Source organism: Peromyscus eremicus, chromosome 6, assembly GCF_949786415.1.
Source record: "Peromyscus eremicus chromosome 6, PerEre_H2_v1, whole genome shotgun sequence".
NCBI classification, from domain to species: domain Eukaryota; kingdom Metazoa; phylum Chordata; class Mammalia; order Rodentia; family Cricetidae; genus Peromyscus; species Peromyscus eremicus.
In genome coordinates, this window is record NC_081421.1 from 89,590,026 (window position 1) to 89,612,643 (window position 22,618).

Here is a 22,618-nt window from a genome sequence, read left to right on the forward strand (position 1 = left end):
AGCCCATGTCAACAATACCCATTCACTCAGGACTTCACTCACCCACGGCCTCCTACACTCCCTACAGCTCGACTTCATTTTAACAGTAATAACAGGAATAAAGAAGGTGCCTGTTGACTCAAATTCAGCCTGAGAGAGCCTACATATAAAGACACTTAATGATCCAATATAGGTCATCTACAAAACCTCTGTCCCAAGATTTTAAAAGAAATTGCAAACACTGCCTGCATTCTTTAGGCTCAAAATCACAGGAAAAATCTCTACACGAGTAAAGTTTCTGCCATGTCCACCCTTGCCTTTCCAAGGTGATTTATACCGAGAATTGAGTGTATGCTACTCATCCAAATGGCAGAGGGCATTAACTGGGAACAGGTGGCAGCGGTTCTCAGTTTCTGGAGTTAATACTCATAGTCATCTAGGAAGGAAACAAGGGGTGGTTAGGGGAAGACCCATCAATCTTCCCCCTAAGAGTAAGTTTGGAATTAAGGGCTTCAGTTGAGGTTGTAACTCTGCTTTCCAGCCAGTAAAGGGCTCTCATAGTACTCAGGAAGAAAACAATATACCCAGCCTTCTCTTTCTGTGGAATGGATAGTTTTTATTTAATCTCTTCAAATATACCATCTTTTGTTTTTGTTTTGTTTTGTCTTTTGATGGGCAAATCCATTCTATTTCCATTTTCCTTCTTCTTGATGGAAAGCGCAGAAGCGGAACAGAAGCCAAGCGGCCATTTCCTCTTTCTATGGCAGTCTCCATCAGAGATTCCTTGTCATAATTTTAATAACAAATTAGGCCTTCATTTTCCATAGTCCGAAGAAGCTCCACATACTCGACTCTGGTACTGTTTGGAAATTTCTCAACTCCTCCTCCTCCTCTCTTGAAATGTGACCCCTGATACTCCCCATTCTTTTCTGGACTCATCCTTAAATGTATTCTGCTTTCACCCTCCTTTTCATGGTCCACAGTCCATGGTGCAACCGCATCTGATTCTTCCTATGATCCACAGTCACACTTTAGAACTTCCCACTCTCTTAAGTCACAGTCTCTTTCGAGGTCTTTGACTTTGAAAGTGTAACTAACTTTTCTATAATTTTTCAAGCCACTTTGCTAAATTCTAGGGAACATGAAAATGTCTAGTTTCCTTCCTCTGGTTTCTCCTTCTGGATTTGGAAAGCACTTTATCCTTAGGTTAACGGCAGATGACAGTCCTCCTTTGCTCGTCAGAATTAAATTCTGTGAGATTGCTTTCCTTGCTCCTTTCACTAAAGTAATTTGTTCTGATTTTTTTTCCCCAGCTTCCAAAAGGATGAAATTTGACAGGTATCTAGATCAGATTCTTTCCTAGGTAGCAATTTCATAATTATAATCAACATATTTTTACCCTTGTATATTCAGAATTCTTGAGAGTTATCCTAACTTGGACCAGGGTGTTTTTCAGCATTTTTCCCCACATCAGAAAAATGTGTCCAGTCTGTAGTGTAAGGCCGATGTTAAAGCAACCCTTTGGCGTTTCCCATTTTCCCAATGTAAGAAGGGATGCCTTCCAGAAATGAAAATGGAAAAGAAAACTACGCTTGAAGAGCATTCAGGACCCTTGGAGCCCATCTGTATATTATTTAATTTGTAGGCCTGCTATGAAACCTAATTAAATTTTTTTTTGTGTGTAAGTTTTACATGACTCATAAAAAACTAGGTTTGGATATTAGAAAAACTTCAGCAGCAGTACTTATTTGGTGATAGACGTGCCCTTGTCAAAACATTTTTTTTTCTATTTTCATTTACCTCCCAGAAAACATATTTTATCATAAATGCTTTCCTACTTCCTATATGTCCATGTGGACCCAAATATTTGTGGTGTCCACTGAGAGCAGATTCCTTCTCCAGGTCTGTCCATTACAGTTCAACTGAATAGAACAAATTTAAGTAAACACCCATTAAAAATATTAGCACAGCTGTAGTGGTGCCTGCCTGTGATTCTATTACTTGAGGTTGAGGCAGGAGGATTGCCATAATTCTGAGGACAACTTAGGCTACAGAGTAAGTTCTGAGCCATCCTGGACTACATAGCAAGATGCTGTCTTAAAAAAAACAACTGTAAAGCTGTATCAGTCAAGTGAATACGCCTGTTATTCTTCCAACCCAAACTTTAAGTGTATGAGCAAGATTTGAGCTTAAAATTGGCTCTACCACAGTGCTTACCACATGGCTTTGATAACAGAATCTTTTTTGTTATTGATTTTCAAGTCAGTATACAAAGGACTGGGATGGTTTCATTATAACATTTTTGTACATATGTGCCATTGTACTTTGTTCTGTTCTGTCCCCTCTCCACAGCTGTTCACTATATGTCCCCTGCCCTGCTCTGTCTTGTTCCCTTTCTTCACTCAGATGATCCCCTACTTCAGATTCAAAGGTGCTGGCCACCATACTGGGCAATAATGGGATCTTAAGTAAATCATTTGACACGAGGAAAATGACATTCTAAAATAAGATATGATAATCTAGTGATTATAAATGTGGGCTACTCATAACTGATAATAGTAGAGTCATTTCTTTTTTATTTATTTTAAAGTTAGTATATAAAATAATGACTTTCCTTATATAGGATTTTCTTTGTCAATTTTCATTTCCATTGTCCTTACTTCTAATTGTCACATACCCTACTGCTCTGCCTCTGGTTTCCTGCCTGCATTTGAAATGCAGTAACCAGTGCTCTGGTTATTTAAAATTCATACTACCCAAATTTAAACAGCTAATGCTCATAATTATCTTAAGAGTTTATTATTATTATTAAACAAGTGCTTAAATATTTCTGTCCCAGCCTTGCAAATAGTTTGGACTGCAGTTGTATGATGCAAGGTCCAAAGGGTAAATATACCCTTTCTCCCCAAAAGGGCAGGTCCACTGATTTGGTCCAGTATTGAGTCTAGGCTCCATTTAAGCTGGACTCTAGAAGGATTTCTGGCTGTTAGATTAAAGATAGCATACCTCAGGAAATTGTGAAACAGGTTCCCTTGCCCCTAGCAAAATGGACACATGGCTCTCTAGTGACATATATATCTGTGGCACATATCAGCATATCCAAGTCCATGCTGGCATCCAGGCTCTCTCAGTCCTTATTCACAAGTACTTGTTCCTTGTCTGTCCCCTCACATCCATGTGCCAGCATAGCAAGCTTAATAGTATTATTTATGACAGAAAAAAAGATTACCAAATTTTAAGTATAAAGAATTATCATATTTCATGTGTTTCCGTTTGTTTGGCTATTTGTCTCTGTGCTTTATCCGACCTTGGTCTCAACAATTCTCTCTCATATAAACCCTCCTCATTCTCGCTAATTGGACTCCCAGAGATCCACCTGGGGCCTAGTCATGGATCTCTGCCTCCAGGTCCATCAGTAGTTGGATGAGGTTTCTAGCACGACAATTAGGGTGTTTGGCCATCCCATCACCAGAGTAGGTCAGTTCGGATTGTCGCTCGACCATTGCCAGCAGTCTGTTGTGGGGGTATCTTTGTGGATTTCTGTGGGCCTCTCTAGCACTTTGTTTCTTCCTATTCTCATGTGGTCTTCATTTACCATGGTCTCCTATTCCTTGTTCTCCCTCTCTGTTTTTGATCCAGCTGGGATCTCCCACTCACCCAAGCTCTCTTTCCCTCGACCCTCGCCCTTCACTACCCCCACTCCTGTCCAGACGGAAACACATGAAATATGAACCAATGGCTGAGGGGTCACCAACTGGATCAGGCCCTCTGAGTGGGTGAGACAGTTGATTGGCCTGATCTGTTTGGGAGGCATCCAGGCAGTGGGACCGGGTCCTGTGCTCATTGCATGAGTTGGCTGTTTGAAACCTGGGGCCTATGCAGGGTCCCTTGGCTCAGCATGGGAGGAGGGGACTGGACCTACCTGGACTGAGTCCACCAGGTTGATCTCAGTCTGTGGGGAAGGCTTTGCCCTGGAGGAGATTGGAATGGGGGGCGGGCTGGGGGGAAGGTGAGGGGGGCGGGAGGGGGGAGAACAAGGGAATCTGTGGCTGATATGTAGAACTGAATTGTATTGCAAAATAAAAATTAAAAAAAAAAAAAAGAATAATTAAAAAAAAAAAAAAAAAAGAATTATCAAATCCCATGATGATTTATAAATACGTTACATGAAAATTATGACTATATTGAAAATTAATGAAAAACAACTGAAAAATATGAAAAAACAAATATATTCATTTTAATTATTAAGGCCTAAAATAAATAATGTATTTCCTGTGGGCACTTTAAGAAAGGGCCATATCAACATTTTTAATTAGTATGATAATCTTATGCTAGCAATATTTTTCTATAATTATATTCAAATCTACTTTTCTGTAGGAAATAGGGTTATGAACCTTTATTTCTTCTTTACAGTAGGATAACTATTTAATTTGTATGTGTTTGTTTTCAGTAAGTATGCATTTTTCTTTTTCCTTTTAACTAGAACAATAGGCTATAAAACAATGATTTTTATATACCGACTAGTAATACTAAAACAAACTTTGCAAAGGAATAAAGTGTATTTGTTCATTATCACTTAATTATCACCTGTTTAATTTGACAAAAACCACCATTAAAAGTTTCCATTGCTGGGAGCTTGGGAGGGATGGTATAGAGGTGGGGTTAAAGAGAAAGCCAAGGGAGATGTTTCCTGTGACACTTAGAGCCCGGCTGACCATTGCAGTCCTCAGCTGTGGGAAGCCTGGACGTGTATGAAGAGTGCCATGAGCTACAGCTGTTCTGGAACTCAGATCCCTTCACTAACTCCACTCCTCCGCACAACTTCAGGCACCTCTGGTGAATTCCCTATTCTTTTCATTACTGTCAGGCTGCCCTTGATGTACTAGAGACAAGAAAAGAAAGGCATTCTGATGACAAAGGGGACTTCAACAGAATGGTGAAGGAAATCAGGGCTGCTTGTAGACTCCTTAGTAACAAACAGTGATGTCCCTAGACTACTTTCCCACACGAAAGGTCATTGTTCTGTTTTCTAGTTCCGGCCAAACCCAGAGCCATTCCAAAGCTACCTTGAAACTAACTGCACTGCCACAAAGTCCCCAAAGCTCATGTGTAAGAGGAGATAGGAAGGCTAAGTAGATTCACTGATACTAAACTAACGCTTTCCAAAGAATGCACTCTTCTAACCCATTGTTTCTCTCCAGGATCAAAGGCTTCTGAAACGTGCTCCACCTCTATAATAAGCATTGAGAGCAACCAAACACAAGGTCTTTTTTTAACTAGAGGGGAACAGTGAAAACCATCCACTCTCTGTATTTCCACATGCCATATTGTACTGTTTCAACATCCCTGTCACATTACCACATTAGCAAGATTTCCTGTAGATGCTGCTGTACAATCATGTCCTGTTTCACATTGCTTCAGTCAAGGACAGAGTGCCCACCTGGATGGCATTCCCACAATACTCCACCTCCTAGTGGTGCCCCTGTCATCTTAGTTTGTGTTTACACACTTCAGTGTTCTCAGAGCAGTGAGATTGCCTGCAGACACATTGTGCAGAACAGAGCCCTGAAGCAAACAGATGCATGCCTGTACTAGCCAAGCTGGGTGTGGCTTCATGTAGAAAATAATGGAATATCATTTTATGTATCCACTACTGGGCCAGAGTCAAATGTCTCTCACAAATTTATGAATGTAGGTGTGATATTTCAGAATGGCGATCACTACAGTCCTACTCAGACCCACTCCACAGATGTATAATCTCATTTCCCTCTGTCGATTTGATATTTAAATTTGAAGTCATACAAGCTGAGATCATCTCCCTTCACATAAGTAAATCCAAAGGCTGATGTGTGAACTCCATTTTATCTTCTTCAATAGGAACAGACCCTTTGGGGATTTATCAATGTGAATGCTGAAGAAAAAGGTATTTCTGTGAGAATGTGATTAAATTAAACGGGATGAAAAGATCATGAAATACTTCATTTCTCCATATATCTGAGACAGTCTGAAGTTAACAGATAATAACACACGGCTGATCTTTAGGCCTTCACAGCTTTTCTACTAATTAAGACTTCTTGATTATTTCAGGACGCCAACTTCCTTTTCCCACAGTGGTAGACTGATGTGCCAGATATGTTAAACGTTGCCACTGAGGAAATGACAACAGATATCCTGAGCAGGGTCTTTTTAAGTTATCCTAACAAAACCCAGTAATTCTCCCAAATAATGCTACACAGTGAGACCCTGTCTCAAAATGGAAGCCAACAAACAAAAGAAAACCCAAACTTGGAAAATTCAGCAGACTTTACCTTTAAAAAGTTAGTTGTATTTGTCATATTTAATATCTTAATATATTTATGCTTCACAATAGTAATCATTTTTATTACATATTGTCACTTTCAAGGCATTTTCTTTTTTTTTTTAAAATTATTTCTATTTTTAATTATATGCCTCTGTGTGTGTGTGTGTGTGTGTGTGTGTGTGTGTGTGTGTGTACTCATGCAGCCAGAAGAGGGGCATTGGATGTCCTGGAGGTGGAGCCACAGGCAGTTGTGAGTGGCCTGACATGGGTACTGGGGGCTGAACTCATGTTCTCTGCAAGAAAAGGACATGCTCCTAACTGCTGAGCACTTGTCCAACTCCACAAGGCATGCTCAGATGCACTATCTCAGCAGATTGTCACTAAGAGTCCTTAACGTAAATATGCCCAGGTTGGAACACAAAGAAGAAGTCATGAACACTACAGACTTAAACAGTTGTGATGCTGATGCCTTATGTGGATAAAAAAATTTATTAAGGCTAAATACTTTATATCATTCAAACCTGAGGTTTACAGACATTTTCAGATATTTGAATTGCTTAAAGGGTATGTACACCAGATCAATAATAAGGAGAGAGATGATGTATATCATTAGATAAAAACACAATGGCCTCCTTAGAAAGAATGAGGAGACTAAACTTACAACATACTCATCTTTAACTCAACATTATCTTTACTTCCACCAACACAGACAAACGATCTGAATATGTCTCTCACTTCTACATTTTTGTTCACGGGTTTTGGAACCTGTACCTTGATTTCTCACATCTTCATGTGGAGGTGTCTTGTTCAACTTTCAGATCTCAGCTTCAACCTATGCTCTGAGGATCATCCCATCCTTATATTAGGGATCTCCCTGCAATGACTTTCTGTTCTAGAACATGCATTGCAACTTTTAGGATCCCTTGTTTTAACTGTTTCCTATATTAACTCTAACTCCATGAGAAAAGGACTGGGCTATGCTGGCTCTTGGGGTTCCTGGATAATGTTTGGTTGACAGTAAGTGCTCATTTAATTCTCATTTTATGAAAATGTCCATATTAGTTCATCTTTCAAAAGAGATAACTTTTAAATTTAAAGTACTTTAAAAATGATAATTATTGCAGGTATATAGCATAAATTTCTTAACCTACATACACTTGTTGTTTTTGTTAGAGGTAATGGTAGAGACCTAAATTTTAAATAGTCTTCCAGGAAAGTATGTTTAGACCATGTGGGAGTGGAAAAGTGATAACATTATGAAATTCATTTGAGAAAGTAACTTCTTTGAGGAACAGTTAGTTGCAAAATTAAAAAGGATTATTCAAAAATAAAAATGCCAACTAAGCACCACCACACCTTCCCCTAAATACCTGTCACTCTGGCATAGATAGATGCATAGATCAGTTGCTTTTCCCACGTTGCTTTTTTAGCTATGGGATAGCACAAGCAAAGGCGTCAGGAGCAGCCTGGACTGATTTTGTACTCCTAACATCTGCCCCTTTTCTTCCTTTGTAAGTTCTTTATGAGACAGACACAGAAAGGAGAAAACTAAGCAAAGGATCAGGAACATTCCACCCTCTTGAGGAATGCAAATCCTTCCAGAATAATCAATGGGGTGTGTGTGTGTGTGGGGGCAAGCCAGCAGGAAGTCACCAAGGAGGCTTTGGATTGTGGAGGTGACTCTTCCCTTGACTCTTTCAACGGGGCAGGTAGACAGTCAAGAGCGTCCCATTTCACCAGGAAGCATGGCTTACCTGTTCGTAGTAGCGGATGTTCTCCTCGGCTGTGTCTGTAAACGCTGACTTGAGATCATTTCGCATGTTCTGCTTCCATCTTTCCCAGTCTGCTTTCAGGGCATTGTTAGCACATTCCACTTTGTCTTCAAGTTTTCCGATGTCTTCTGTAAGCTGAAGCATGCCACAGAGAAAGGTAAGTCCATGTGTGTGGTCTCACCCCGTGGAGAATTCACTGAGTCCACGTAGACTGACCATTACATTAAGAAAGTAAAAAAAAAAAAAAAAAAAATCAAAAAAAAACAAAACAGCTGCTGTTTGGGGTGGGAAAGTCATCAGAAATGACCATGCATGGTAGTTAAAATTGGAAAGTGCACTGCATTCAGTAGACACTGTTGAATAGTTCTAAGGTCTGCCACATGAGCAGTTTGGATAAGATCTCAAACCTGGTGCTTCAATTTCACTCTTTACAAAACAAAGAAAACTGAATAGCACACTTCTGAAAAAGAATTATACTCATACTCTCATGATCACTATCATTAATGGTAATAATACTTTCATTTATGTTAAAAGATACGGGGCTTCTTCCTTCACTTTACCTTTTCAGTTCTGGCTTGAAATTTTTAATTATTTTTAACCAGACGCTAAATTAACTACATGCATAGCCACAGAGATTATGTTTCCAAATATGCAGACTTCGGGGATTAACTTACACAGTTTTACTTAGGTAACTGGATGTCTTAGTTTGGGGTTACTGTTTCTGTAATGAAACATTGTAAACAAAAAGCAAGTTGGAGGAGGAAAGGTTTTATTTGGCTTACAATGCCACACTGTAGTTCATCACTGAAGGAAGTCAGGACTGGGACTCAAGCCTCAGCGTAGGAACCTGGAGGCAGGAGCTGGTGCAGAGGCCATGGAGGGGTGCTGCTTACTGGTTTGCTCACCATGGCTTACTCAGCCTGCTTTCTTTTAGAAAACTAGGTCCACCAGCCCAGGGTTGGCATCACCCATAATGGGTTGGGCCCTCCCCCATCAATCACTAATATTCTACAACTGGAGCTTATGAATAAACTTTACCAATTGAGGTGCCCTCCTTTCAGATAACTCTAGCATGTGTCAAGTTGACATAAAAATATCTAGCACACTGGACACACAAGCAAGTTTATAATCTCAAGATGTCTGACCTCCATTCCATCCTCTATTAAACAGGCTTACCGCAATCTTTACATTTTTCTTCCTTGTCCCTACCAAACTTGGAGCATGATGACATTGATTTAGTCTTTATATTAAGCACATTGAGACATATTTTTACATATGTATGGTTTGTTAATAAACTCAGAATAATTTATTAAGTGTCCTGTCTGTGCCAGGCATGCCTCTGGGACTAGAAGACTCAGCAGTGAAGATATTAGACAAAACTTTTCGCTTTTCCTAGAGTTTATTTTCTCCTGGGGAGAGACAAACTATAAGCGAAATAAATAAAATATGAAGCATCAGCTAGTATAAAAGCTAAAGTAGAAAATGAAGACTAACACCGGAGAGAAAATGGTAGGCTACTGAAATTTTAGATAAAATGGCCAAAGGAAACCTAAGTAAGAAAATACCACTACAATTGAGATCCGATATTTGAGAGTGAGACATGGGGTCCTCTCGGTCAAAGCTGTCTTATCAGAGGGCATGGGTAAGACGTGGACCTGGAGATGGACACATGGCTGGCAGATTCAACAAGAGGCTGGAGTGACTGAACAAAGTAGAGGAAGTCCTTGTCCTTCGAGAGGAGGTAAAAGCAGCAGCAGAAAGAAGATCTCATAGTTATACAGTCCATGGAAAGGCTCGGGAGTTTGCAGAACCACAGCAAAGTCAGGAGAGATGAACAGAAATGATATCTCTCTCATGTTAATGACACCACCTCTTTCATGTTTTAAAAGGGACACTATACTCAGGCATCATTTGTGGTTGGTTGGATTTATAAAGGGCCATCATTTAAGAAGCATTTCTTATTTCAAAGAAATTACAATGTGGAAATGTCTTAAAGTCAATAAAATACATTTTTTACTGATGCTTGAATTAACTTTTTCCCTTAATATCAAATTTTACCTCTATGTTTGTAATTTTATACTTTATGTTTCCAAGAACAGATTTTATATACATGAACTGCTACTATGTGTGGGCATGTATATAGTCCTATATTCCCAATGGCAGATTTACTTTAGTGGAAGGTTCATGGTGTATTGTTTCCGTGTTTGCTTTGTTAGGCAGAACTAGCTCAATGATGTCACTAGTCACTTTATGAGCCTCTATATTTTTTTTAGGTCGTTATTTAGTTAAATGTAGGGAATATGTTTAGCAGAGTGTTAACCGAATGGCTACTAATCATAGGGAATGGGTACTAAGAGCTAAACCTGAGGCAAAGCTATTAAAAGATCAAACTCAAGCAGGATAGATACCTGCTAAAAAGGGCTTTGAGGCTGTTAGTCTTACTCCTCTGAGTTGCTGGCGAGTCTTCCCAGCTGCAGAGCCATACAGATATTAAACAAATATATAGGGTCCAAGGTCCACCCACCAACTGTGATAATACCCTCCTCTGCTTAGCTTTCTAGTCTACAGTACAACACATGGGCATGAGATGGCTGGCATGGAGATTCTCCAGAAACCAGCTTCAGGAAACACAGTACTTTACTCTTTTTTTATTTTATTTTATTTGTTTATTTTGTAATACAATTCAGTTCTACATATCAGCCACGGATTCCCTTGTTCTCCCCCCTACCACCCCCCTCACCTTCTCCCCAGCCCGCCCCCCCATTCCCATCTTCTCCAGGGCAAAGCCTTCCCCACAGACTGAGATCAATGCAGAGATCCATGACTAGGCCCCAGGTGGATCTCTGGGAGTCCAATTAGCGAGAATGAGGAGGGTTTATATGAGCGAGAATTGTTGAGTACTTTACCCTTACATCTTATCTTCCTCCCCTTTCTGTGACAGTTAAGTGCTACCACTGCTATAAGCAATTTACAGCAAAATTGTCTTCTGTCACTCTGTAAGGGAGCTGTGTTAAAGCCCTTCAAACAAGGTCAGATTGATGACGGTCCAGCTCTGTCCAGGGGCTGATACAGTCCCTGCTTGGACCTCTGGGACCAAGTCAGTAATCTATCAGTGCAGCATTAGGACTAGCTGTTGAGAGTGGGTTCAACTTCAGGTTGAGTATCTGATAATGTAAGGCTATTTGTTCAAGTCCTGGCTCCTCCATCCATAAAACAAACATAAAAATAATAGCACTCACTTCATAGGATTTATTGAAATACATGAAATGCAAAACACTGAATTACATAGTGTCTGACAATTTGCCTAGTAAATGGTTGGCCTTGATCATCATGACCAAGAACATCACACCATTAGCATTAGCTGTTACAACAGACACAGGCATCCTTTCCTCCTCTGGTACTTTGGTCTCCGGCGATGTGTCATTCTTCTGTCAAAATCTGGGCCTTACTTGGATCACTAGTGCTGTTTCTAACTTTGTCTTTCCCAGTGTGAAGGATGATACCTATGCCTCAAATAACTATGACCAATTCTTGATGGTTTTGTTGCTGCTTTTTGTTGTTGTTGATGAGTTCATTATTTCATTTGGAAAAAGAAAAAATGAGAAAATTTCTCAACAGTGAATCATTTTCTGGGGATGTTAATTCAAAGAAACAAAAGAAGCACAAGACACCCAATGAAAAGAATGGTCTGCATTATTTCATTTAATGCTCCATGAAAGCATAACTTAACTAGATGCTCTTCTCCTAAGTTACTCAGGAGACTTCAATTTCTTACTTCTTTTCTGAGACTGCCCTCAAACTCAGTAAAAAGCAGAGGCTGACATTGAACCTAGTCAGCCTTCACTGCCTTCCTGCATGCTCACACCTGGTATATACAGTTCCAAGGCTCTAAGCCAGGTCTTTGTGCATTCTAGGCAAGTACCCCACCAACCTAGCTACAATCCCAACCCCTTATTACTAGCTTTGTTACAATGGTCAGGTATTTTTGAGTCTGCCATCTGTCTGGGTTCTGACAGAACATAGACATTCAATAAAAATTAACAAATGCATGAAAATAAGATGTGTTAGAAACCTGCCAGGCCACGACAGCGCCTCCAGTGTTCCAGTGTATTGGGCACTAACAAATGGCTGGCTCTGCTAACTGTAACCATTTGGAATTCGATTCATATTGGGGATTGTAAAATAGTGTGGAAAAGGACTGGGTGGAGAGGACTGAACATTTTCCTAATTTTTCTGTTCACAAACACTTGCAGCAGTTTGGCCTCTGTCAGGTGAAACTTGATAAAGCAAGCAATTACCAGAAAAATGTTCTAAGACCAAAAAAAAAAAAAAATTACTAATAAAACACTTGAAGGTAATGGGAAAAGGTTTCCATTTAATAGTAAAGCTAATGGGTAGCTTCTAGCTTTAGTTTTATTCAGTTAGAAATTAGCCATACATTTAAAAGAAGCTCATTAATACTAGAAGATGAACCAAAATCACCTTCAGATCGTACATACCTATAGCAATAGTGACAATGGCAATAATGGATACTTAATTCATTTCTGCCAGTTGCTATTGGTTTAAATTATATGCGTTGCATATATTACCACATTTGATCTACATAAACATACTGTAAATTAGGTTTTCTTTTCTTTCTATTAGAAGATCGGAACCTGGGAGAAAGGACTAACAAAGACTACCGTGACTCGTGACGTAACAGGATTTCAAATCGAAATCTGCCATGCATGTGTTCTCTCTGTGCCCACTGAGTGTGACCACCCACGTACTGGCCTAGCTTGCCCAGGACTTTGAAGGGTGAACTCATTCAGCTCTCTTTATCAAGGAGATTGGCATCTATAAAGATACAAATATGCAAAATAAAGCAAAAGCCGAAAGCTATGAGTAAAAGGAAGACCATAATGCATCTATCATTTAGGAGGAAGTATCTTAAGGAATATACAGATGCAGGGTAAAAGATTAATTCTGGTTGTGGGGCAGGAGTTATTTTGACTCTATTCACTAGGCCTTACACCTAGGTGAGGTTACAGCATGAGCACCCACATTATGCTACAGTGAGACAAAGAAGGGAGAGATGATATTTGGAGTGGGCGAGAAGAAAGGTAAGAAATGCGGTGGGAACGTGGTCTACAGACTGGAAGGTAGAAGTGTCTGGGTATTAAATGGATTCTACAGGGGTCAATACTGGACGCTTTGTCGAGAACATGGATGGCTGTTTTGAGTAGATGAGACAGAGTGAGGTGGGGGAGAGGGGACTAAAAGAGATAGGAAAAAAGGAGAGAAGACAGGAAAACAGTGGAGAGGAATCAGAGCTCAGGACATCATCAAGAAAAAGAACAAGGAAGGTCTGGCTTGCACTCACTCACTCACCCTCCAGTATTCACTCAGCACCCATCTAGTCTCTATCAGGTACTAAACGATAGGGAGTAGAAGGAGTAGTCCTCACGAACTCCTGCTGATGGGAGAAATACAGAGCAACTGGTTAAAGAGCACGTGAGGAACATTTCATGGGAAGTGGATGGTAAATAAAGATTCCCAGAAGCACGCTTGTTTTGGAGTTTTGGAAAAACTGCAGGTGGCTCTCTATTGTTGGGATCTAGAATAGGAGCAGGAGAGAGAGGTGGATGGGCAGGTGGGTGGTTGTGAAATCTTAAGATTGCTGAGGGTGTTTGGGTTTTAAGGGAAGAGTTTCTGAAATAGCTTCCCAAACAGATTCTCGTGATACCAGGGAAGGTGGAGACTGAATGCTGGAAGGCAGAAGTAGGGGAGTTTAGATACAGGCACCAGGAAAAAAAGTTCAAGTTGCTTAGAATGTGAAATGGAAGGGCAGATGGGATGGGGTAGGAAACAAGGAAATGGTAGTATTGCGGTCATTCTCCCAAACTGGCCCTCTCATCTGGGAGTCACAGTATTGTAGAGATATTAAGATCCATTCATTTATAAGAGGATGTTAAATGTCAATGTTGGGAAGGCAGGAGAACTCAAGATCAGACGCCTCAAGATGACATTTACAGCTTGAAATTTCCAAACTAACTCTGGGTACTAATTTTGGTAGTTTCGTCAAGCTGGCTAGTGACAGGCTGTTTGAACTGGCATCTTGATTGTACGTAAACGGAGCTAAGTATTTAAGTGGTAAAATAACAGAGCTACGGAAAAGGGGTAAAACTACATGGGAACCACTGAGAGAAGGGCTCTGCATGGTGGAGCAGGAGACACACAGCTTCACTCTGAAGACATGCCTCTCCCTTATAGAACAGCTGTCATTTAGATCTGAACCCTCCCCCAAAGACCTGTGAGTTAAGGCTGCCACCAGTTCCAGTGACACTAGGACGTGGTGGAAGCTTGTGGTAGGAGACTAATGAGAAGTTAAGTCAATGAGCACATGCTCTTGAAGCAGATGTGGGGACCTCTGTCCCACACTTTCTCCCCTTCCTTCTCCATTGTCATAAACTGAGCAGCCCTCCCCAGGCCATGATGTTCTGTCTCACCACAGTCCGAAGGCAAACAGGCCACATGACTACGGATAGAAGTTTCTGGAAGACTGTTGGAAAGCGGGCCAGCACACACAGTTTTTCACTCATATTTTCACTCTAGAAAGCAAGACGAACGCTTCCCTTTGCCCTTTCGCTTCAGTTATTTTCTTCTGTGGACATCCTGGTTTAAGTGGAGGCACTCATGTGAAACGTCGAAACCAGAGCTCTCAAGGCTGGAGAGGTGGTTCAGTGGATAGGAGCACTTGCTGCAAGAGCTCAAGGCTGGAGTTCAGATCCCAGAACACACATTAAAAAGTAGGGTGTGGCCATAAAGTGTGGCTTATGCTGTAGGGGGCAGAGACTGCAAGGGTGCTGGGCTTGCTGTTTCAAAGAGAGACCCTAAAGAGAGTAATAGAGCAAGAGCAAGACATCCTAAGTTACCTTCCAGTCTCTGTACCCAGGCACATGCACCTGCATACATGAACACATACACCGTGCACACACACTATTAAATTACATAGTCAGATAAACAAATGAGTGAAGCCAGAGAACATCTAAGAAATGTTAAGCTAGCATTAGATACTGGTGTGCCTAAGGTTTATTGGGGGGATGCATTCCAGATACTTAACATGATAGAAATTAAGCTGTTTTGATAAAATAAAGACTTTGAACTATATACCACATTAAAACATGTGTCAGAAGAAAATGTGTTTGCTGAGCTATATACTTAATAAATAATTTATATATACTCCAGCATGATAATTCTAGAGGAGTTAATTGCCATGACTGCCAACAGTATCTGTCAAAATATTTGTTATAGAAATATGAGTAGATGGGCTAGTGAGATGGCTCCTCTGGAAAGCACTTGCTGCTGAGCCCAATGACCTAAGCTCACTGCTTATGAACCACGTGGTAGAAAGAGGAACCTATTCCATTAAGTTGTCCTTTGAACAACACATGTAGACATGAGCATGGTAGGATGTGTGCATGCGTGCACACACACAGAGAAATAGATAGATAGATAAACAGATAGAATGACAGAAGATAGACAGATAGATAAGGATGTGGTAGAAAGAGAGAACCTATTTCCTCAAGTTGTTCTTTTACTACACATGTATATATGTGTGTGGTAGCATGCTCATCACATATTTGCACATGCACATACTCACATGCATGAGTGCACACACACAAACACACACAGGGAGGGGGAGAGAGACATAGAGAGAGAGAGGTGGCCTTCCCTACAGTTTACTTCCATGGGATTGCTAGAAAGATAGCAAATATTTGGCCAACTTTCTTCAGTATTTGTGCTAAAGCTTCAATCATTGCTAAAAACATAATAAGACTCATTTCCACTCTTGGGACTCTTTTCCTCCTAGTGGGTTTCCTTGTTCAGCCTGGATATGAGGGCTTTTGGATTGTCTTATTGTATCTTGTTTTGTTGTGTTTGGTTGTTATCTCTTGGAAGCCTGCTCTTTTCTGAAGGGAAATGGAAGAGGAGTGGATCTGGGGGAGAAGGGAGGTGGAGAGGAGTGGGAGGTGAGGAGGGAGGGGAAACTGTAGTTGAGATGTAATGTAATGTAAGGGAGATTATACTTGCTTCTCAAAGAGAGAACTGCTGTTGTTGACTATTAATCCATTAATCATCGATCCTCTAAAACACTGATTCCTGATATTACAATGTCCAACATTACAAGTAAACATACCTTATTCTCACCTCATCACTGCCTTTACAGACAAGGATGTCTAACAAGGATGGCAAAAGCCCCCGAGGCTTCAAATCTACACAAAGAACTACAAGTAACAAAGGGATGTTGAAAATGGGAGACAGTCTATGCTTATCCAAAAGCAAATGGCCAGCCCTGAAAACATACATATAAGTAACAGAGTAGGTTGTGCTTAGGGATATATCTATACATATACTGCAGAGAGAGAGAGAGAGAGAGAGAGAGAGAGAGAGAGAGAGAGAGAGAGAGAGAGAGAGAGATGTCTACATACATAATTGTATGTAGCAATTAACAAAAAAAGAGGCCATGAGTTTGTAAGATAGCAAGGAGAGGTACATGGGAAGATTTGGAGGGAGGGGAGGGAAGGGGGAAATGATATAATTGCCTACAATCTCAAAAAAAATTAAAATACACAATATATATGAAAAATATTATAGTGTATTTTGAATGATAATGGCCCCAATAAAATCATATATTTAAATACTTGGTCCCTAGTTGGTAGAACTAATTGGGAAGGATTAGGGAGTTTTGGTCTTGTTGAAGAGGCTGGGCTTTGAGGTTGCAAAGACTGGCACCATTCTCTCTCTGCCTCTCTGTCTCTCTGCCTCTGTGTCTCTGTCTCTGTCATCTCTCTCTTTCTCTTCCTGGAACTTGTTGCATCAAGATATGAGCTCTCAGCTCTTGCTCCCAATGCCGTGTCTGCCGGCCTGCTACCAGGTTCATTCATGATGATCGAGGACTCTAACCCTCCAAAACTATAAGCTCCAAATAAGTTGTTTTGGTCATGGTGTCTTATCATAGCAATAGAAAAGTAACTAAGACATAGAGTAAATATCATTATGAATGAAAGGAGTTTGAAAGCATTTACTTTAGAATCAAGAACAACACAAGAGTTTACTGTTGACAATAACATCACCATGCTTTTTGCCAGATTGGTACAAATGAAAAGGTAAATGCAAGGTATCATTATTGAATAAATTAGATAGAATAACTGATATGTATTAGTGATAGAAATTTCCACACCAAAAAATAAATCACAGTCAATAAATCGCTAAAATTTAAAACTACTTAGAAGACAGATGAATAAAGATAAATAAGCAAAAGTATGCTACACGTGTTTACTTTTTACCAAAATAATGTTAGGAAATACAATGTTTTAAAGTAAAAATTTATGGTAATTACAAAACTATAAACTACTAAAAGTACAGCTGATTAAAGATATAAAATATCTTTGAGAAAAAACAAATTTAAATAAAATAGAATGATAGAAAAGGAGATATAAATAAAGAATGCAATCAATGACTCAATTTTAAACCTTAGAAGTTCTTCAATTCTGCTTAATTAAGTCCTCACACGATCCTTTGCAGAACAGCTTTGATTTCAGCATGGTGTTATTGTTTTTCCCATCTTTGTTCAGTGTTTGTTTCTTTAATGTAGGAGGCATGATTGAAAAACAAACAAACATACAAAGGACTTTCCATGGTATGAGCATGGTTCAAGAATCACACCTAATAACACCACTGAAGAAGACAACTGCTTCATTCCAGCCAAACTTTGAGCAGAGAAATGACATGAATGAGCACAGCCAATCATATTAACAGAGACCAGTAAGAGGGTTAGTGCCCTCCCACAGCCACACATCAGCTAATCAGAATCACCCTAATTTGCATTCCAGGAATGAACAATAGAAACTCCGACAAAAAGGAGGGCGGCTTCCAACTACAAAGCACCATGCCCCACTGTATTATCTCAGGAGGTTCTTCTGTTTTAGCCCTGCCCACTGCCTTGCAGTTTACTCAGTAAATCTTTTTCTATTATGATGGGTCTTGGATGAACCATTTTACATCCAGTCTATGTCCTGCAACACTTAACATTCAATCAAACCAGCATTTGTACCTTCCTATCTGAACGTGAGCTCTGCCATGAGACCACATGTCTTTCTACCACTATGTTCAGTGCTATGTGGGCATAGACTTAGGGCACAGCCCACAGCCTTAGTTTCCCTATATTCCCAAAGGAATTAGAACAGTAATTGGTCAAGGAAAATGGACTTATTTACAGTTTGGGGGAATATGTGAGTAAAGAAGCCAGCTTCTCTCACCATGCTTGTGACAGTCTTACAATTCATGGACAAGCACGGCACAAAACCTCCAGGCTATGTAAACTTCCGGAGGAGACAGCTTGTCCTCTGCTCGGCTGAGGACTGCTTGGCCTCAGTTTGCTTTCCCTGTCTCCAAGCGCAGTACACAGAGTCTGTTACATAGTCACTCCACCGCAGTACACAGGGTCTGTTACATAGTTACTCCACCGCAGTACACAGGGTCTGTTACATAGTTACTCCACCACAGTACACAGGGTCTGTTACACAGTTACTCCACTGCCTCCCTTCTGTCACGTGAGAGTTTAAGGAATCTGAAGACTGAATGAATAATCTTAGAAAGAGTGAAATGTTTGATGTGTGTTTCCATTATTTCTCTAAGGAATTTTTTTTTTCTAATACTGGAAATTATCCTAAAAACTTAAAATGTGAATGACCCTATCCATAAAGGCACAGATCACCAAAATTTTAAGGAAAATAATATAATTCAAGAATTATTATGCTTAATGATAATATCTCTGTTTTCTTTTTTAAATGACTTCTCCATTATTTCCTTTTATGGAAAAGTAAAAGCGCAGCCATTCAATTTATTCAAATGTTAAAACTTTCTCTTCACAATAAGACAAGCTGAGGAAATTATCATTTGGAAAAGTTCTTGAAAATAACATACCTAAATAAAAAGATTTAGATTGCCACTCTATCAGAAGACAATAGAAAACTCAAAAATTAAATTCCGATCTGACAGCTACCTCTCCTTAACAAGCACTAATTAAATTGCAGGGGAGAGAGAAGAGGGCTCTTAACAATAAAATTGTATTATTTTCTGATTCATAAGAGAGGTAAGATGTGTCTGAAGAAATTAAACGCTTGATTATACAATGCTGCTCAGGCACACACGTGATTGCTAAGTAGTACCTTTCTCAACATACTTCATAATTCACACATTTCTCAAAATGTAGAAACCTCTCTCCTTGAAATCCACTGCAAATTTATTATCCAAATGTAACTCGTTCAGTAGTACACAATGGCTTCTCTAAAATGACAACCTAAGACAGGAAACACCCACAAATGCTGTTGATGAATCATGGTTGAAGCCAGTGCCTCCAAGAGCATTAGCATCCTTCAAATAGTAATTATGGCTTCTTGGTACACTGTGGGCGCAGAAAGCCAATTACTTAAATAGCACCATTCTAGGAAACAAAGAGATCCCCTTGAATTTTCTTCACAGGCAAACACAGCAAATAAGCATGGGGATAAGGAGTACTCTTTCCTTCCTAAGGCTTCCTGTAGGCCATTTTTGAAAGCCTTTAACAGGAATCAGCTTCTGCCTAGACCTCGGGTTCTCTAACCTCTGACCCAAACCTCTCTCTAATCAGAAAGCTCCACATGGAGACAGAGAAAATTGAGGGTGTATATATGGGATATCTCATAGTGCTGTTTGAAGGCTTTTCCATTTCCATTTAACTCAGTCAGAAATTTTAGTATCATTACATTCACTGTTTATGAAAGAGACTGAATACACAAACAGAAATATAGGTATAAAAATATACCTTTAAAATGTACATGTGTTGGATGGTATGGTAAAAAGTATTTAGGTGATATAAGTGCATGTGACAGGTCTGGATGTGTTTCCCAAAGGCCCATACATTGAATGCTTAGTCTCCATTATAGAAAATCAGTAGAATCCTTAAGAGGCGGGGAGCTAATAGGAGGTATACATCACTGGAGATGGGGCCGAAAGTGGACTGTGGGATGCCCATCTCTTCCTCGTGCTACTTCCCTGCCACTTGAGGCAAGCAGCACGCTGTGCCACATGTAATGATGTAACGACTCACCAGATGTCCCAAAATAAAATAATAAGGCCAACTGACCTCTGATTGAAAGCTCTAAAACTGTGACCCTCCCCTCCCAAACAAACCACTCCTTCTTATACATTAGTTAACTCGGGGATTTTGTCAGAGTTATAGGAAACCAACCTCGCATGTGATCCAAAAAAGGAATCTGGTGATTGCCATAATATTTTATACTTTAATTAAGGAAATTCCCCTGATGTTTTTTTAGACAGTCGCCACCTCTATTTGAATCACTATCAGAGCTAATGTTCCAAGAGAAATGACTTCTCCTCTATGATTAAAAACAGTTGTTTAAATTATAGCACACTCTAAAATGGAGCTAGCCCATTTGGTACTCCACAGCAGTGGTTTTCACTCTTCCTAACGCTGTGACCCTTTCTCTCAATTCCTCATGCATGGTGACCTCCAACCATAAAATTATTTTCATTGCTACTTCACAACTGTGATTTTAGCTACTGTTACGGATCATAATGTAACTATCCGACATGCAGGATTTCTGATATGTGGCCCCTGTGAAAGGGTTGTTTGCATCCCAAAGGAGACGCGACCCAGAGGTTGAGAAGTGCTGCTCTCCAGGGAGCAATGCTCTACTCTGAACTACCCAATGTGCTAGCAATAGCCACACGTGGCTATGGCAATACCGATGGTGAAAGTGAGGAATCTAAGTTTGGTATTTCATTTTAGTTTACTCAAATTTTATGTAAACAGCACCTGTTTCTTGTATACCATACTGGATAGCACAGCTCTCGAAGGTCATGACCACCTATATTCAATAGTTTATATGTGCAGATTTGTAAGATGGGATTCTCTCCCAAGGGTATCCTTAAAGATCATGGCTTTTGTTTGCTTCCTAAAAAGCCTCTGATATTATCGGGTATCTTAATTATCTCAGTCTGCATGACAGTATAATATTTTCAAAGAGACATCAGTTTAAACCAAACTCTAGTAAGTAGTCTACATTCAAACAATTATGAGGTCATTCACAGGAATAGTTAGTTACCTAGCTGTTTACCACTGGCTCAGCAGCCCAGAGATCAAGGAATTGCATATAAAGCAGATAGCTGAGGAAATAGGAAAAAGTTCTTGCTAGAAAAAAACCTTTTCAAATCCAGACTTGGTGGTGCACTTTTGTGATGCCATCATTGGGTTAGTATATCCCTGGAGCTCAAAGGCCAGGCAACCCAGCCAAATCAGGGAGCCTTGGCGTTCAGTGAGAGACTCTCTCAAACAATCTAGGTAGATGGCTTCTGAAAAATGAAATCTGAAGTTTATCACTGATCTCCACACACATGCGCATGCACTCACACACACGCTCTCACACACACACACACCACACTTACACAAAAGAACTGAATATAAAACAAAACTCAGATATATTTCATAGGCAGCATCACAAATCACTAGGGGAAATATTACTAGGCCATAAACTGCTTTGGCAAATCTAGATGGTCATCTGAAAACAGATACAAGTGACTGAGACAGCTAAACATGTACACAGATATTTAACCAAAACCCACAAATTTTAGGCAGATGCAATTCGGAGTAGCTCAAATATTCAATCAAAATTAACCTTAAGTATGGAAATCAATGTGGCAATACCTCAGGAAGATGGGACTCAAACTCCCTCAAGATCCACTCTTGGGCATACACCCCAAGGATCCTTCATCCTACCACAGAAACACTGTTCAGTCATGCTCACTGTTGTTCTATTCGTAACAGCCAGAAATTAGGAACAAACTAGGTGGGTAAAGAAAGGATAAAGAAAATGTGGTACATTTATACAATGGGATATTATTCAATCACTAATAAGAATGAAATTTGGAGGTAAACTGATGGTACTAAAAAAAAAATCATTCTGAGAGAGGTAACCCAGACCCAGAAAGACAAATATGATATGTATTTGTTTCTATGTGGATATTATCTCTTAAGTCAATAAAAACCAAGCTACAATCCATAGAACTGCAGAGAATAGGTATAGCATATGGGACCAGAGAGCATAGGTAGATCTCCTAGGACAGGGACCTAGAATAGACAGAGAATTCCACACTGCCCCCCCCCCACATCTATCAATAAATATCCTGTGCTCCCCAGTTGGCTTTCCAGTTCACAAAGGTTTCTGTAGAAACAAAAGCTTACTACCCAACGCCTGAAGACTCATAACAAATCAAAATGCACTTACTATAAAAATAACTATCTAGGAAACAAACAAAAGCTTTCAACAACTTGTCCTTCCTTTGAGTTAAGATCTCATCACATGAAGCTCGATCTGGATTTGAACTTACATGCTTCGTGTCCTAGACGCACCAGAGCTGTCCGCAGGCATATACTGCCATGCTCAACTTGACTTCCTTTTTTTTAAAAAAAAAAAAATCAATACTAATAAATAATAAAGTTGGTCATACTTTAAAAGATGTA

The 22,618-nt window shown here is 39.8% G+C and overlaps 1 protein-coding gene across 1 annotated transcript in view; it reads right to left on the reverse strand.

Moving 5' to 3' along the window:
* The window catches only part of Snx7 (sorting nexin 7), an 81,531-nt gene that overhangs the window by 11,875 nt on the left and 47,038 nt on the right, over nucleotides 1-22,618 (reverse strand). Inside the window, exon 8 of the mRNA XM_059266161.1 lies at nucleotides 8,035-8,187. Within this exon, the coding sequence (XP_059122144.1) occupies nucleotides 8,035-8,187 (153 nt within the window). The remainder of the gene's footprint in view (nucleotides 1-8,034; nucleotides 8,188-22,618) is intronic.